This window comes from Prunus mume, linkage group LG8, assembly GCF_029339155.1.
Source record: "Prunus mume cultivar Tortuosa linkage group LG8, ASM2933915v1, whole genome shotgun sequence".
Taxonomy (NCBI): Eukaryota; Viridiplantae; Streptophyta; class Magnoliopsida; order Rosales; family Rosaceae; genus Prunus; species Prunus mume.
In genome coordinates this window covers 14,329,832-14,345,224 of record NC_142705.1, presented here as the reverse complement: position 1 = coordinate 14,345,224, position 15,393 = coordinate 14,329,832, and the positions used below count along the sequence as shown (strand labels likewise).

The window sequence follows — 15,393 nt, the reverse complement described above, 5'->3', positions numbered from 1 at the left end:
TATATTGATATCTCATATATTAAACATGATCATTAATTTTAATTAGAATATGAAAATTTAACACGTCAGATTGTGCGGAAAGAAAAAATTCCTTTTATTATGAGACAAATTCCTTTTAGTATAAAATTAGACGTTGATGTGATTAAAAGATGTACAATGAACCTTTAATATTGCAAATTATATGTTGAGCAAAAAAGAAAAAGAATGTCGACATAAAAAAGAAAGAAAGGGTAAGCACAAGCAGCAGAAGCAGAAAGGGACAACCAATCAATCAGTAAGGTCCAACAAAAGTTTTGATCATCCTACGGTATAAATATACATAATCATGTTAAAAGTATTAGGTGTTTTGGATAAGTGTTTGATTAATTTTTTGTGATCGAGATGCTTTGTGTTTGTGATGTTTAGGATTCCTGGAACTTGGGGGCCCATAAGCTTTACTAGGCATATTTAAACATGGAGGGGCCCTGATTAAAGGCCACTTTAAACGAAGTGATGGTTTCTTGTCACGAATAAATATGGTTTAATCATTTATGAAAGGCATAAAACGACGCCGTAGAACGCAAAAAGAATTAGTGAGTAAAGACTGGTCCTCTGTTGAAAAAACCAGGACTAAGAACATCAAAAAACTTGTTTGGTACACTAATTATCTCGCCAAAAAGCATTGCTATGTGATATTGTGCTCTAGATTAGCCGACGAATTTGACACAAAGTTAGCTTCACGATACACGCGAACCAATTATAGATGTCGGCATTGAGAAAGTGAAAATGGAATATCCCGAACAAGTGATGTTATTCGCCATGCTAGGAAGTACGTTTAGTGAGAATATAATGGTGATTGGATTCGTTTTTAACTAATCCTGAAATGGGTATTGGAGTTATCTTGATTCTTGACTTTTCCTTGCCTATAATAACAAATGAATGTTTGAATTAATCTGATTCTTGATTTTCTATGCGTTTACATTGCAATAAGTCGATATTTCGTAAATATGAAGTACTAATATATCCATGAAATTTTGTGTGGGGGGTGGCTATTTGTGGGCTTCTACAAAGCCCAACTGCCCATCAAAAAACCCACTAGCCCTTCAATTCAAACCCAGGCTTTGGTTGGCAGCCCATTACCCTGGCTTAACTCACCTTGTTGGGTTCACCTGTCGTTGCCTTCTTCGGCTAAATCAGTTGTCTGTTCTTTCACAGTGACAGACTCACACATTCCCATCGACCTACCTTCCCAGCTTGGCAGTTTCAGCTCAATCGTTCATCCTTGCGTTGCCTTCAATTCAAACCCAGGCTTTGCTTGGCAGCCCATTACCCAGGCTTAGCTCACCCGTGAACCTCCCTTGTTGGGTTCACCTGTCGTTGCTGTCTTCAGCTGAATCAGTTGTTTGTTCTTTCACAGTGACAGTCTCACACATTCCCATCCACCTACCTTCCCAGCTTGGCAGTTTCAGCTCAATCTTTCATCCTTGCGTTGCCTCCAAAGAGCCAAAAAGGTATTTCTTCTTTAGCATCATAGTTTTCCATTTCTTAGTCTTCGTTTATACTCTCAAAGCGAGAATAAGCTTTTTCTTTTTGTTGCCTTTATATATATATATATATATATATATATATATAGAGAGAGAGAGAGAGAGAGGTATATCAGTTTCAATATATCGATTATATTTATATTCAATTTTCAATGAAGTATCAAGATTTCAGCAAGCAAAATTGGTCGAACTACTAAAAAATTTAAGGTTTCCAACACTCCCTTGTCTCATAAGAGTACTCCCAGCAGTTTGCCCCTTGCCATGGCAAGGGGGCTAGGGCAGCTACTATTCATGTGAATAGTGGCTGTTCTTTCAAAAAGCAATGTGTGTATTCAGCACTTGCCCTTTGCCATGGCAAATACTATTCAAAATTTTTTTTGTTTCACAACTTTGTTTACTTAAACAATTAATTTGGATAATATTTTCTGATAAGATTTTTGGGTTCCTACGTGTCAATACTATTCATATCGGATAAGATTTTCGGTTTCAAATTTGATACATTTCAAAATTCAAATTTCAGATAAGATTTTCACCCTCTAAAATTCACATGTCATCTCTATTTGCCTAAATTTTTCTATAAAACCAAAGGCTAACTAGATCTTCTCTACATTTCCATTTCTCAGATTTTAGATTTCATTCTCCATTCTCAATGGCAGACATGCAAGAGGTTTTGGAGAGGCAAGAGCGAGAAATTAGAGAAAGAAAGCATAGATGAGCTGCAAGCAAAAGGGCACAGAGAGAACTAGATGATCAACTTGCCATAGCAGTGGCTTTGCTTGTTGAAGAAAACCAGAGCCGCCGTGGTTCACAAGAAGGCCGTGGCCCGAATGTGGACAAACATAGGCATTCGGGGTAAGAATCTTCGGAAGATTATTTTATCCCAACTTCTCTGTAGTCTGATGTTGATTTTCGAAGACGATATAGAAAATGCAAGAAAATATTGGAAATGCAAGAAACATTTAAAAAAATATTGGAAATGCAAGAAATATTAACAAAATATTGAAAATGCAAGACATATTAACAAAATATTGGAAATGCTAGAAACATTTAAAAGAATTATTGGAAATGCAAGAAATATTAACAAAATATTGAAAATGCAAGAAACATTTTAAAAAAAAAAGGACATTAAAATTAATAAAATAAAAATTACAAATAAGTTACCTCATTGCTAAGATTTTCCCCACTAATATGGTTGTCCCTCGCTTTTCCCCAACTCTTTATTGAAAATTTTCTACCTGCTAGACAATGCCATTTCCGTACAAGTCGAACCCGATCTTTCACAAAATTAGGTATGAATTTTTCTCCACATACGACAAAATTTCATCTCATTGCCCGTGACGGGACAATAACTAATTTGGACCCAACACTCGCACAACAAAATGCCCCTCTAGTTTCGATAGAAGAAGCCATAAGATGATAAATAAAAATAAAATTTGAAAGTGAATAAAATGTTGAGTAGAAAGTGAATAATAGTTGAAGGAGGAGAAAATGTGTGAGGATTTAGTGTTAAAAGTGAAGAGTATTGGTTGGTATTTATAGAAAAAAATTCATTAATTTTTGGGTATTTTTTTCGAAATTTTTTCATATTTTTGCTTGATGTGGGTGTTATTTTCAGCCCAGCCCCCTTTAGCCATGGTAAGACAAATGGTTGGAAGTGCTCTAATGATCAGTAATTATTAGAGGACCTTTTAGTAATTATGGATTTTTTTTTTTTTTCAAGAACTAGGAACTAGCTTTTTCAATGGTTTGGCTTGCAGTTCTTAGTATGTCTTGCAGTTTGAGAAGCCAGGAGGTTGCTGATGCAACATGGAGGAATATGGGAGGATTGTTTGAAGTGGGTAGGATTATTTAGTCCTATAAATTTAGAGAACTGTATTGGATAATGCAAATGCAATGGTCTTTTTTATTATTTTATGTTTTCAGCTAAAAGCCTGTAATCTTTTTGAGTACATACCCACACCTCAATCCTCACTGAAACCACCACCAAATCAATCCCAAGCTGCCTCATTCTTTTCGTTGAGTTATGTAGTTATGGTTTGTCATGGGCTCTCTTTATTTATTAGACTACTTCCTTTCAGAATATTGAGGGGCATTTACAAATTACAATGGCCTTTCAAAACTTTTATATTCCTAGACAAAAAACTCATGGTCTATTCTAATTTATCAAGAGTTATAGATGAGGTTTTGGATTTGTATTATTAAATTCTTTCATCACACTTGTATTCTGTCCTGTTTACTTAGGAATCGTTTGTGGAGTGCCCTCCAGTGGAAGATCAAATCCAAGAGAGAGAAAAAGAAAGAGTGCAGCATCAATGAAGGCTGTAGTGATAACCACTCCAGGTGGACCAGAGGTCCTCCAACTACAAGAAGTTGAAGACCCAGAACTCAAAGACAATGAGGTCCTAATAAAAGTTGAGGCCACTGCTCTGAATCGAGCCGATATTCTTCAGAGGAAGGGCATGTACCCACCACCCCCAGGTTCAAGCCCATACCTGGGTCTCGAATGTTCTGGAACCATTGAGGCCGTTGGGAAGCAAGTCTCCCGCTGGCAAGTCGGTGACAAGGTGTGTGCTCTTCTTAGCGGAGGAGGGTATGCTGAGAAGGTGGCTGTTCCAGCTGGACAAGTCCTTCTTGCTCCACCCGGTGTTTCTTTGCAGGATGCTGCTAGTTTTCCCGAGGTTTCATGCACAGTTTGGTCGACTGTGTTTATGATGAGTAGGCTATCTGCTGGCGAAACATTTTTGGTTCATGGGGGCTCCAGTGGAATTGGTACATTTGCAATTCAGATAGCTAAATACTGGGGAGCAAAGGTGTTTGTCACAGCAGGAAGTAAGGAAAAGTTAGCTTTTTGTAAGAATCTTGGAGCTGATGTATGCATCAATTACAAGACAGAGGATTTTGTTGCGCGGGTAAAGGAAGAAACGGGTGGCAAGGGTGTTAATGTTATCTTGGATATCATAGGGGCAGAGTACTTTCGGCGGAACCTTGACAGCTTAAGTTTTGATGGGAGGCTTTTTGTTATTGGGACGATGGGTGGTGCTGTTACAGAAATAGATCTTCGCGTTGTGCTTTCGAAGCGCCTTACCATCCAAGCTGCCGGCTTGCGATACAGAAGTCCAGAAAACAAAGCAGCGATTGTTAGGGAGGTGGAAAACAATGTGTGGCCTGCAATTGTGGCTGGCAAGGTGAAACCTGTGGTCTACAAGTATTTTCCATTATCTGAAGCAGCAGAGGCTCACCTGCTCATGGAAAGTAGCAAGCACATTGGAAAGATTCTACTTCTTCCTTGATGATATGAATGTTAATTATTTGAACTCCAGTGAACAACATGGTTCAGAGTTAATATGCATATGTTATGTTGTACTCTATAATTCGGTTTGTAAGTTTGTGAGTTGACTTCATGTCCTTACTTTCATCTTACTCAAAAGATTCACAGAAGACCAACCTGTCTTCTTTTAAAATCAATGCCGGTTACTGGATTGTCCGATTTGGCCCATAGTTGGTCATAAGTTATAACTGAAAGTAATTTGACTACTTTCACTGTCATTCTCAGCCTGCACTGTCTCTTGCTTTGGTTCCGAATAATCCCATTGCTTTCAGATGCAGGTGCTTCACCGGTCTCCTTGACTTCAGGAACTTCCTGAGAACCATCCCTGAGAACCATCTGTTTCAGAGAAAGCATTTTCACTTTTTGCTTCAGCTGCAAGTACCCAATTTCAGATTCACGAGAACAAAGACGAAGTCAAATTGTCAAGAAAGCAACAGATCTGACGTTAGGGCTAGTGTATTATGCTTAGGACTAATGGGGAGAGACATTGGAAAACATCACAAGCATTGATTTTCACTTAGATCGATAGCCAAAAAAGAGCTTGCACTTTGTTGGTATATCAGCCTTCTAAATTATCTTATATAACTCACAAGTAGGGTCAACTATGTTACCATTCCAGATATCTATCGAATTGAATTTTAATAGCATCCCTACCACTAACTTAGACAACCAAAAGAAAGAACAATAACCCTCATTCAAGTTCCTTACAAATGATGTGAGTTCTACGCAAATTGGGGTGGGCTTCTTCAAAGCCCAGCTGCCTACCAGAAACCCTACTAGCCCATCAATCAATTTCAGGCCTTGCTTGCCTAGACTTCCCAACCAGCAGCCCAGCCCATTACGCAGGCTTCGCTTAGCTTACCCGTGAACCTCCCTTGTTAGGTTCTTCACATGTGTTGTTGCCTTCTTCTTCAGTTGAATCAGTTGTTTGTTCTTTCTGTGACAGCCTCAAATTCCCACTTATTTCCCAGTTTGGCAGTTTCAACTCAATCTTCCAGAATCCAGCCTTGAATTGCTTCCAAAGGGCCAAAAGGTATTTCTTCTTTGACATCTTAGTTTTCCTTTTTTTTTTCTTCATGTTTATAGTCTCATTTCTTAGTTATAATCTCAAAGTGAGAATAAAATTTTCTTTTCTATTTAATTTTGGGTATATATGTTATTTATACAGATATATATCAGTGTCAGTTTCAATTTTCAGTGGAGTTTGAAGAAAAATTGGTCGAACTATAATTTTTTTTAAGGTTTCTGTTGAAAAAGCAAAATTAATTTTTTAAACAGTGGGCAGCTGCTTACCCCTTTTCTCATAATAAAGTCCTCATTTCTAGTTTAAGTGTTACTTCATCTTAGTTGCTTAGTTCGAAACCAACACATCCCTTCTCCCAAGTTTTCGTTTTTATTGAAGTCATAGATTATATTATAAAGGGTTTGGTAATCAGGAACTCAGAGTTTGAGCTGAAATTTAAATTTACAAGTCTAATATAGGACATAAAGAGGAGTGAGAAATAAAGTTTTGTTTAGGAAATAGTGGTTTGGAGGAAGATTGGTGTGAAAATGTGAAAGTAAAAAGTTTCACATTAGAAAGTTGAGAAACCTATAAAGCGCTTATAAGAGCAAAGCAAGGGCTGCCACTATTCACGTGAATAGTGTCACCATGATTGTGCTAAGTCTAAGGCAAATACTATTCATTTTACTTTATTTCCTATTTTTTTATACTTTAAACCATTAATTTTGACAATCTTTTGTAATTAAATTTTGGATAAGATTTTTGGTTGTCACGTATCCATTATTTTTCGAAAAGATTTTCGGATGAGAATCTAGGTTGCCACATGTCTTATTCCGTAAATTTTTGGATATTCATTAAAAAAATTATAATATCAGATTTAAGATAAGATTTTTACCCTCTAAAATTGTGCCACGTGTTCCATGTCGATAAGATTTTCAGATATTTAAAAAATTATAATATCATATTTCAGATAAGATTTTCACGCTCTAAAATGGTGCCACGTGTCATCTCTATATTTTGAATCCCTCTGTAAAACTACACTATCAACTCATACATCTCAAATAATCTCTTATCTATTCATTCATTTCTCAGATTTTACAAAACACATTCTACTTTCAATGTCAAACTTGAGTAGGGTATTGGAGAGGCAACAGAAAGAAAGGGAAGAAACCGCGTGAGACGTCTTGAAGAAGATCGGACGCCGATGAAGAAGAGGAACAAATGCTTGCAGAGCGGTGTGTATGCTTAATCAATCAAGGCAACACCGCCGTCGCCGTGCCCGAATGTGAACAGACGCAGGATTCTCGGTAAGAATCTCTTGGATGATTACTTTATCCCAAATTCGTTATATCCTGTTTCTAAGTTTCGAGAGATATATAGAATGCAGCCACATTTGTTCCAAAAAATCATGCATAATATTTGTAATTACGACACATACTTCATTCAAAAGCATGCGATAGGGTCATGACTAACGTTCACCCAAGATTGACCACGCAATATCTTCCTGAGTTGTCCACGAGCCTCCGGCTTCGACAGAAGATGCCATTTGTTTTTTTTTTTTTAATACAAATGGAAAGTAGTAGAAAAATGTGAGTGGAGAGTAAAAAATATTGGAAGGAGAAGAGTTTGCATAGAGAATTGGTGTGGAAAGTGAATAATGTGAGTGGAGAGTAAATAAAATGGTTAGGTATTTATAGGGAAAAAATACAGAATTTTTTAATAAAAAATTTCAGAATTTTATCGATTTTTTATGCAATTTTTTAAGCCAAAAGGAGGACCGTCAGATTTCTGGAAAGAAACTGATCGGAGAGTCCTGCGACACGTGGCACATGCCCGTTGGATTCTGCCAGTGGTGATGTCACACCGACGCGAAGCGGAAGTCAAATTTTTTACTGTTGGCGTTTGAAACTCACGCACCAATGGTAAAAAAAATTTGAAACTCACGCGCCGTTGGCGTTTGAAACGCAAGTGCAAAGGTCTTCTTTTATTATTTTATGTTTCCAGTTAAAAGCCTGTAATCTTTTTGAGTACATCCCCACACCTCAATCCTCACTGAAACCACCAAATCAAACCCAAGCTGCCCCATTCTTTTGGTTGAGTTCTGTAGTTATGGTTTTTCAGTGGCTTTTAGTGTTGTTTGGGCTCTCTCTATTCATTAGACTACTTCCTTTCAGAATGTTGAGGTGCATTTTCTCTCTATTTTTGTTCTCTTTCCGAATTATAGAAATAACTGGTCCATATTGCATATATTACAAATTACAATGGCCTTTCAAAACTTTTATATTCCTAGACAAAAAACTCATGGTCTATTCTAATTTATCAAGAGTTATAGATGAGGTTTTGGATTTGTATTATTAAATTCTTTCATCACACTTGTATTCTGTCCTGTTTACTTAGGAATCGTTTGTGGAGTGGCCTCCAGTGGAAGATCAAGTCCAAGAGAGAGAAAAAGAAAGGGTGCAACATCAATGAAGGCTGTAGTGATAACCACTCCAGGTGGACCAGAGGTCCTCCAACTACATGAAGTTGAAGACCCAGAACTCAAAGACAATGAGATCCTAATAAAAGTTGAGGCCACTGCTCTGAATCGAGCCGATATTCTTCAGAGGAAGGGCATGTACCCACCACCCCCAGGTTCCAGCCCATACCTGGGTCTCGAATGTTCTGGAACCATTGAGGCCGTTGGGAAGCAAGTCTCCCGCTGGCAAGTCGGTGACAAGGTGTGTGCTCTTCTTAGCGGAGGAGGGTATGCTGAGAAGGTGGCAGTTCCAGCTGGACAAGTCCTTCTTGCTCCACCTGGTGTTTCTTTGCAGGATGCTGCTAGTTTTCCCGAGGTTTCATGCACTGTTTGGTCGACTGTGTTTATGATGAGTAGGCTATCTGCTGGCGAAACATTTTTGGTTCATGGGGGCTCCAGTGGAATTGGTACATTTGCAATTCAGATAGCTAAATACTGGGGAGCAAAGGTGTTTGTCACAGCAGGAAGTAAGGAAAAGTTAGCTTTTTGCAAGAATCTTGGAGCTGATGTATGCATCAATTACAAGACGGAGGATTTTGTTGCTCGGGTAAAGGAAGAAACGGGTGGCAAAGGTGTTAATGTTATCTTGGATATCATAGGGGCAGAGTACTTTGGGCGGAACCTTGACAGCTTAAGTTTTGATGGGAGGCTTTTTGTTATTGGGACGATGGGTGGTGCTGTTACAGAAATAGATCTTCGCGTTGTGCTTTCGAAGCGCCTTACCATCCAAGCTGCCGGCTTGCGATACAGAAGTCCAGAAAACAAAGCAGCGATTGTTAGGGAGGTGGAAAACAATGTGTGGCCTGCAATTGTGGCTGGCAAGGTGAAACCTGTGGTCTACAGGTATTTTCCATTATCTGAAGCAGCAGAGGCTCACCGGCTCATGGAAAGTAGCAAGCACATTGGAAAGATTCTGCTTCTTCCCTGATGATATGAATGTTAAGTATTTTGTAAGGTTGTGGATTCACTTCGTGTCCTTCTTCAGATTCATGCAAAATTGGTTCATCTTAGTCAAAAGCAGGCGAAAGAATCTGTTGTGCAAAGAAATATTTGCTTTATCTTTTCAATTGAATCCGTTGAGCACTTGGACTGTTTTTATCATGAATAGAAAATTGTGAAGAATTGATTACATGTGGCTCCTAGCCACATGAGCATTGCAAGGGTTTAATGACCATTAAATGCTTATTTCTGAATTGACAAATAGACGACGACGGTTGAAGCTTTAAAAATAGTCTCAGAAAATGCACTTCACACATCCATTTTCAATAATAGAAAAATAGATGTAGTAAGGCACATACCACGTCTATTTTTGCAAAGCAATCAACGTAATACCATGTCTATGAGTTTAAAAAAATGACGTGGTAACACTTACTATGTCGTTTTTTAAGATATAGGGACGTAGAAAGTTGTTTCAAACTTCGATTTTCGAGCTCATGCATATTTCCAACAACCGAGGGGATGTTACCAGTCAAATGATTCCTCGACAAATTCAAGGTACCCAATAAAGTGAGGCTACCAATTTCTTGAGGGATTTCACCTTCCAAAATATTTGATGAAAGATCAATGCTCTTTACCAGCATTAGAGTGGTGTTATATACACGTTCTTGTCCTTTTAATGTCACCATGGTTTGTGGAAGATAGTAGTCATTGTATATATCGGAAACATTATGGATGAGAGAAGTCAAATTATTGAAACATGTGGGAATAGTACCTGAAAAGTTGTTGTGGCTGAGGTCGAGGATGTGAAGGTAGCCAAGATTGCACAATTGTCGGGGAATATGTATAGTAAAAAAGTTGGATCGCAATCGTAGCATGCACAACATGGATACATTTGATCCTCCTATCCATGGAGGTATGCTCCCAGATAATTTGTTGCCTCCAAGATCGATACTTTTCAAAACAGAGCAATTGTGCAAAGAATCGGGAATCTTATCGCCAAAATTGTTGTTGTTGAGCTTCAATATTTCAAGAGAACTTAATATTCCCATTGAAGTGGGAATATTACCAGAGAGATTGTTGTAGGCAGCATCTACAATGGTTATCTGGCTCCACGAACTCCAAGTGTGGGGAAATTCTCCAGAAAAATGATTGCTCCTCAGGGAAAGGACTGTCAGGTTTTGCATGTTGCAAATAGAAGGTGGAATTGTACCATTCAAATGATTTTCCGAAATATACAATTCTTCCAATTTGGGCATCAGTTTGTCAAAATTTGAGGGAATTGGCCCATAAAATAAATTGCTTTCAAGATCAAAGTAAGATGCATTAGTGGACCAAAGTGGGAGTGGACCCTCAAATTGATTATGAGTCAAATTTAATAAACGTAACTTCGGAAATCTCATCAATTGGTTGGATGAAAGCCTTCCTCGGAATTGGTTACAAGATAAATCCAGGTGTTCTAGTTGGGAAGATAGCTTCAACAACCATTCCTCTGGTATAGAATCTGATATTCCAGTTCTATGAAGGACGACCTGTACTAGTTCAGTCTGAGATTGAAGCCATACAGGAAAACCAGGACCTACTTTGTAGTTTCTAATCACAATTGTGTGGAGCTTGAAAGAAGGAACCCAATCATAAGACAAGTTGAAAACGAGGGACATGGGCTTCTCTATGTCATCAAGATTGTTACCTATTGAAAGACTTTTCAATTTGGTGAGATTAATGAAATGGGCTTCCGTTAGAATACCTTCCCATGAATTGAAAGACAGATTGAGTTCAACTAGCTCGGAGAGTTGTCCTAGACTTTGTGGAATGGACCCGTTCATGTGGTTAAAAGAGAGGTCCAAGTCCTGCAAACTTTTTAAAATTCCTAAGGAGGCCGGCAATTGGCCTTCCAACTCACAACCAGACAAATCTAGTGACTCTAATACTAGTGTATTATTTGGACAATTTGATAAACTCCCCCAAAACTCTTCAATCCCCCCACCATCAAAATTGTTCTCAGGAAGATGTAATGTCTTTAGCTTGCACAAGTTTCCAATGACTCTGGGAACTCCACTACCTCTGAGCCCCAAATGAGATAAATCTAGGTATTCAAGAGATTTGAGGTTTCCAAGTTCAACTGGGAAAGGAGCACTGAAAGAATTGTGGATTAGATCAAGTTCTCTGAGGCTAGTAAGATTGAAAATCCAGCTGGGAAATGAAGAAGTATTGAAATCATTAAATGAAAGATCAAGGACCAAAAGTGAGGTGAAGTTAATCTTGTGTAATGATAATGGAAGGCTTTCTATTCTGCAAAGAGACAAGTGCAACTCCAATAAGTAAGGAAGCATGTTAACAGCATGCAGCCAACCTGTGCTGCTACTAAGATCCACTTCATTGAGATTGAGGTATTTTAGGGAAGAGAGATAAGAAAGCCAATTCAAGTTTTTGGAATATATTTTGGATGAAGAAAAACTGACATCAAGATAGTTCAAGTTTGACAAGTTACCAAGAGAAGAGGGAATCTCTCCTGTAAACTCTGCAAAGGAGATATTGAGATACCTCAGAGATTTAAGCTCCCCAAAGAACTCAGGAATTTGGATCCCTTCAAAATTATTCGAACTTAAGTCCAGGTAATGCAAGTGTTTCAAGCTAAGCAAAGAAGGATTTATCTTACCCCCCAAGCGAGACTGGCTATAAGCCAACTCGTCCCACTCTTCAACAGCCGTGGACTTGTCATATGTATTCCGGAGATCCATCTCGGCAACATGACTGGTGCGGTTGTTGCATGAAATCCCTTCCCAGCGGCAACAATCATGACCCACCCAAGAAGAAAGCCTACCAGACATATCATTAAGATCTTGTTTAAAGCTCAAAAGTGCTTTCCTTTCTTCCTCAATGCATATTGGTTTCACTTTCATACCCGTGCTTGCAAGTCCAATATCACCCAACAAGAACAACAAAAGGAGCAAATATTGGGAAATATTCATCAGGTGATAGATTTTCATTTTTCGAATCAAGTTTTCTCAATGTGATGCAGATGAGCACACAATAAGTGAACTCATACATTTATATAATTATACAAGGCAGGAAGCGCGTGCCCAAAATAAGGGGTTGCTCAACCCATGTCCAACACATTTTCTTGACTTCTCATCACTACCAACACATTTTCTTGACTTCTCATCACTATCATTGTCATCAATGCTGTTAATATTATGGCTTCTTGACTTATCATCACTATCATTGTCATCAATGCTGTTAATATTATGGCTAATTAAAGATGACTTTATAATTGGTCAGTTTGGCAAATTCTAGCCATGGTTCTCTCTGTCTTTGCACTATATCAGTTGACATTACTATCTGAGCTGGCGCACCTTGAAATTACAAAGAACGTGAGCGAGGGGGCTTTCTAGTCTCCATAACGTGCCAGTACCAAACAAATGCCGCGACGGACTAACGTGCCAGTACCAAACAAATGCCGCGACACACATGGGTTGATACCGTAGTAGATAGGGATTGAGGATACACAAGATTCCAGGCCCTTAACACATTTTGCAAGTTTGCAAGTCCAATAAGGTACGTGGAATGGAATTATATGCATTTTCTTGACTAAACTGCATGGTTGGTCTTGGTCCCCAAATGCGCATGGTTGGCTTTTTACTTATGCATGCAATTGTTGGTAAAAAAATAAAGCTAATTGTTATATTTACAGAATTTCGAAAATAAAATTTCACTATAAATTTGAAATAAATATAAGAAAATAACGACAAGGAAAAAATTAATAATACTTTACAAATGATCGAGTCTAGAACTTGGTTCTATCTCCTTAAGACGAAATTGCCTCCCCATAGGTGCTTTTAGGATTTGATTGGCAAACGTCTCCTAGGATACAACGATCGACTTCTTGTTGAAGTAGCACTCCAATCCCCAAGAAAAGCGAACTCAAACTTGTGCATGAATTCTCTCTTACTAACTCACTATATTTATGAAAATACAATGCTATGAATGCTCTTAAAACTACAATTGTCGGATGACAATTGGCTGAATGAAATGTTGTAGGACCTTCTCTATTTATAGGCAACAGGGCCTCTGTTCAGAAAAATATGTGATTGAAAAATATCAACAAATGTGTCTTTTCCTGTTACAACCACAAGCCAAGAAGTGCAATATTTTAATTACTATGAAACAATGCAACTTTTCATATAAAAGTATTATTATTTTATTCACAAAAAAATAAATAATATTTTATTTTTTCTCTGTTAAGAACATGACTATTCCCAATTGACACATACCAATTCGTAAAAGTCATGTATTTAAAGTCACGGGCCCCACAATTTAATTTCCATTCAAAAAATTAAATATAAATATTATAATTTTCTAACAAATCCCTGCATGAATGGAAATTACGTAATGCAAATGTACAAGGCAGACACTTGAGAGAATTCGGTTGAAAAGGCACCACATCAAGATAGGTAGGTTTTGGCCTTGAACCTTCCATAGTGAAGTAAAATCAGATTTACTAGCCAATCAGTGAACATGATGTCTTGAACTTTTTGGCCGTCTTGTAAATCGAAACAATATTACTCACATAATACCTTTTCATACACATTTGGTTCTAGGTTGTGTCCTTTCGTGGACCACTCTTGGTGTTCGGCACTACGTTAGAGAATTGAGCCTTGCAATTTTCATAGAAACAGTCTCATTATAAAGAGTATCCTGCTATACTCCACTTGATTTTCCAAGTCACACGAATCATTAAAAGATTAACTTAACCATACACGATGCAAGGAGCATTGTATCATCATAGGAATGGGCAGGGAATGGAATCCCCACAATGCTCGCACTTTAGTTATAGATAACTTAGTTGTCCCTTTGAACCTAAGTCTTAGGATCTCCAGTCAGCTAGGTTGGGTGTCCATAATGACAAGTATTGAGATATAGGCTTTAGCCCCATTCCCCTTGATGATTTGTTAACTAGCTCTCTCATCAAACCTTTGGTAAACAGATCCACTAAATTATCTCTTGACCTTATATAGTCAATAGTAATTATACCACTTGAGAGGAGTTGTCTTACAATATTATGTTTTCGACGTATGTGTCGAGACTTACCATTATACATATTATTTTGAACCCTTCCAATCGTCGCTTGACTATCACAATGCATACATATTGTGAGCAGGCTTTGGCCAGTACAGATGGATATTTTGTGTAATGCAATGCATAGTTCTTGGTATAGCTCAAATACCTAAGAACCCTAATAATCTCTTCCTAGTGATCTCTTCTAGGATTGTTTGTATATCTACTCAATTTATTAACAGAGTATGCTAGGTTAGGGCGAGTACAGTTTGTGACATACATCAAACCGCAGATTATTCGTGCATAATCAACTTGTGATATACCTTGACTAGTGTTCTTTGTCAAATGAAGATTCACATCATATGGAGTCTTTGCAGGATTATATTCATACTTACCAAATTTGGCAAGTATTTTCTCAATATAATGTGATTGAGACAAGACTATTCCATCTAATGTTCTAGAGCTTTTAATTCGTGGGATAACATATGCAATTCCCATATCTTTCATATCAAATTTATTAGACAAAATTCTTTTAGTAGATTTAATCATATCATTGTCACTTCCAATGATAAGCATGTCATCTATATAAAGACATATATTGACATAACAATTTTGAGTGATTTTTGTGTAAACACATTTATCACACTCATTAATTTTGAATCCATTTGACATTATTGCATTGTCAAATTTCAAATGCCATTGTTTTGGTGCTTGCTTTAAGCCATACAAAGACTTAACAAGCTTACACACTTTCTTCTCTTGTCCAGGAACAACAAATCCTTCCAGTTGTTCCATGTAAATTTCCTCTTCTAAATCACCGTTTAGAAAAGCAGTTTTAACATTCATTTAATATATTTCAAGATAACGCAAAGCAGTAATTGTAATTAGCATTCTAATGGATGTTATTCTTGTAATCGGTGAATATGTATCAAAGTAGTCTAAGACCTCTTTTTGCTTATAACCCTTTACTACAAGTCTCACCTTACACTCGTCTATGGATCCATCTGCCTTCATCTTCCTTTTGGAA

General features: G+C 37.6%; 2 protein-coding genes and 1 pseudogene across 5 annotated transcripts; 2 read left to right on the top strand and 1 right to left on the bottom strand.

Moving 5' to 3' along the window:
• The first annotated feature begins 966 nt into the window (after window positions 1-966).
• Window positions 967-4,988, top strand: LOC103322026 (uncharacterized). Of its 3 annotated transcripts, none has more exons than XR_016122792.1 (2): window positions 967-1,490; window positions 2,180-2,371. XR_016122792.1 is itself a non-coding variant. In XM_089043053.1 (2 exons), the coding sequence occupies exon 2, from the start codon at window positions 3,836-3,838 to the stop codon at window positions 4,811-4,813; it is 978 nt and encodes a 325-aa protein (XP_088899179.1). In that variant the 5' UTR covers window positions 1,026-1,490; window positions 3,765-3,835; the 3' UTR covers window positions 4,814-4,988. The 3 variants fall into 3 exon arrangements, 2 of the variants coding, with proteins under 2 accessions (XP_088899179.1, XP_088899178.1); XM_089043053.1 differs by lacking the exon at window positions 2,180-2,371 and adding an exon at window positions 3,765-4,988 and having other exon boundaries at window positions 1,026-1,490; XM_089043052.1 differs by lacking the exons at window positions 967-1,490; window positions 2,180-2,371 and adding exons at window positions 2,410-3,361; window positions 3,765-4,988.
• A 738-nt stretch (window positions 4,989-5,726) lies between these two features.
• On the top strand, window positions 5,727-9,501 carry LOC103322027 (uncharacterized; annotated as a pseudogene). Its single transcript, XR_016122793.1, has 2 exons — window positions 5,727-5,884; window positions 8,252-9,501. The product of XR_016122793.1 is annotated as an uncharacterized LOC103322027 (transcript).
• Window positions 9,502-9,709: 208 nt separating this feature from the next.
• On the bottom strand, window positions 9,710-12,418 carry LOC103322053 (receptor-like protein EIX1). Its single transcript, XM_089043305.1, has one exon. It carries the CDS (start codon window positions 12,296-12,298, stop codon window positions 9,710-9,712), a length of 2,589 nt encoding a protein of 862 aa, XP_088899431.1. The 5' UTR covers window positions 12,299-12,418.
• Window positions 12,419-15,393: the final 2,975 nt, after the last annotated feature.

Bases quoted from the DNA above. Each gene is read 5' to 3' on its own strand.
- LOC103322026 (XM_089043052.1), top strand. From the start codon at position 3,265: ATGGTTTGGCTTGCAGTTCTTAGTATGTCTTGCAGTTTGAGAAGCCAG. The intron at 3,362-3,764 runs GTAGGATTATTT...CTGTTTACTTAG, and splicing joins GGGAGGATTGTTTGAAGTGG to GAATCGTTTGTGGAGTGCCC.
- LOC103322053 (XM_089043305.1), bottom strand. From the start codon at position 12,298: ATGAAAATCTATCACCTGATGAATATTTCCCAATATTTGCTCCTTTTG.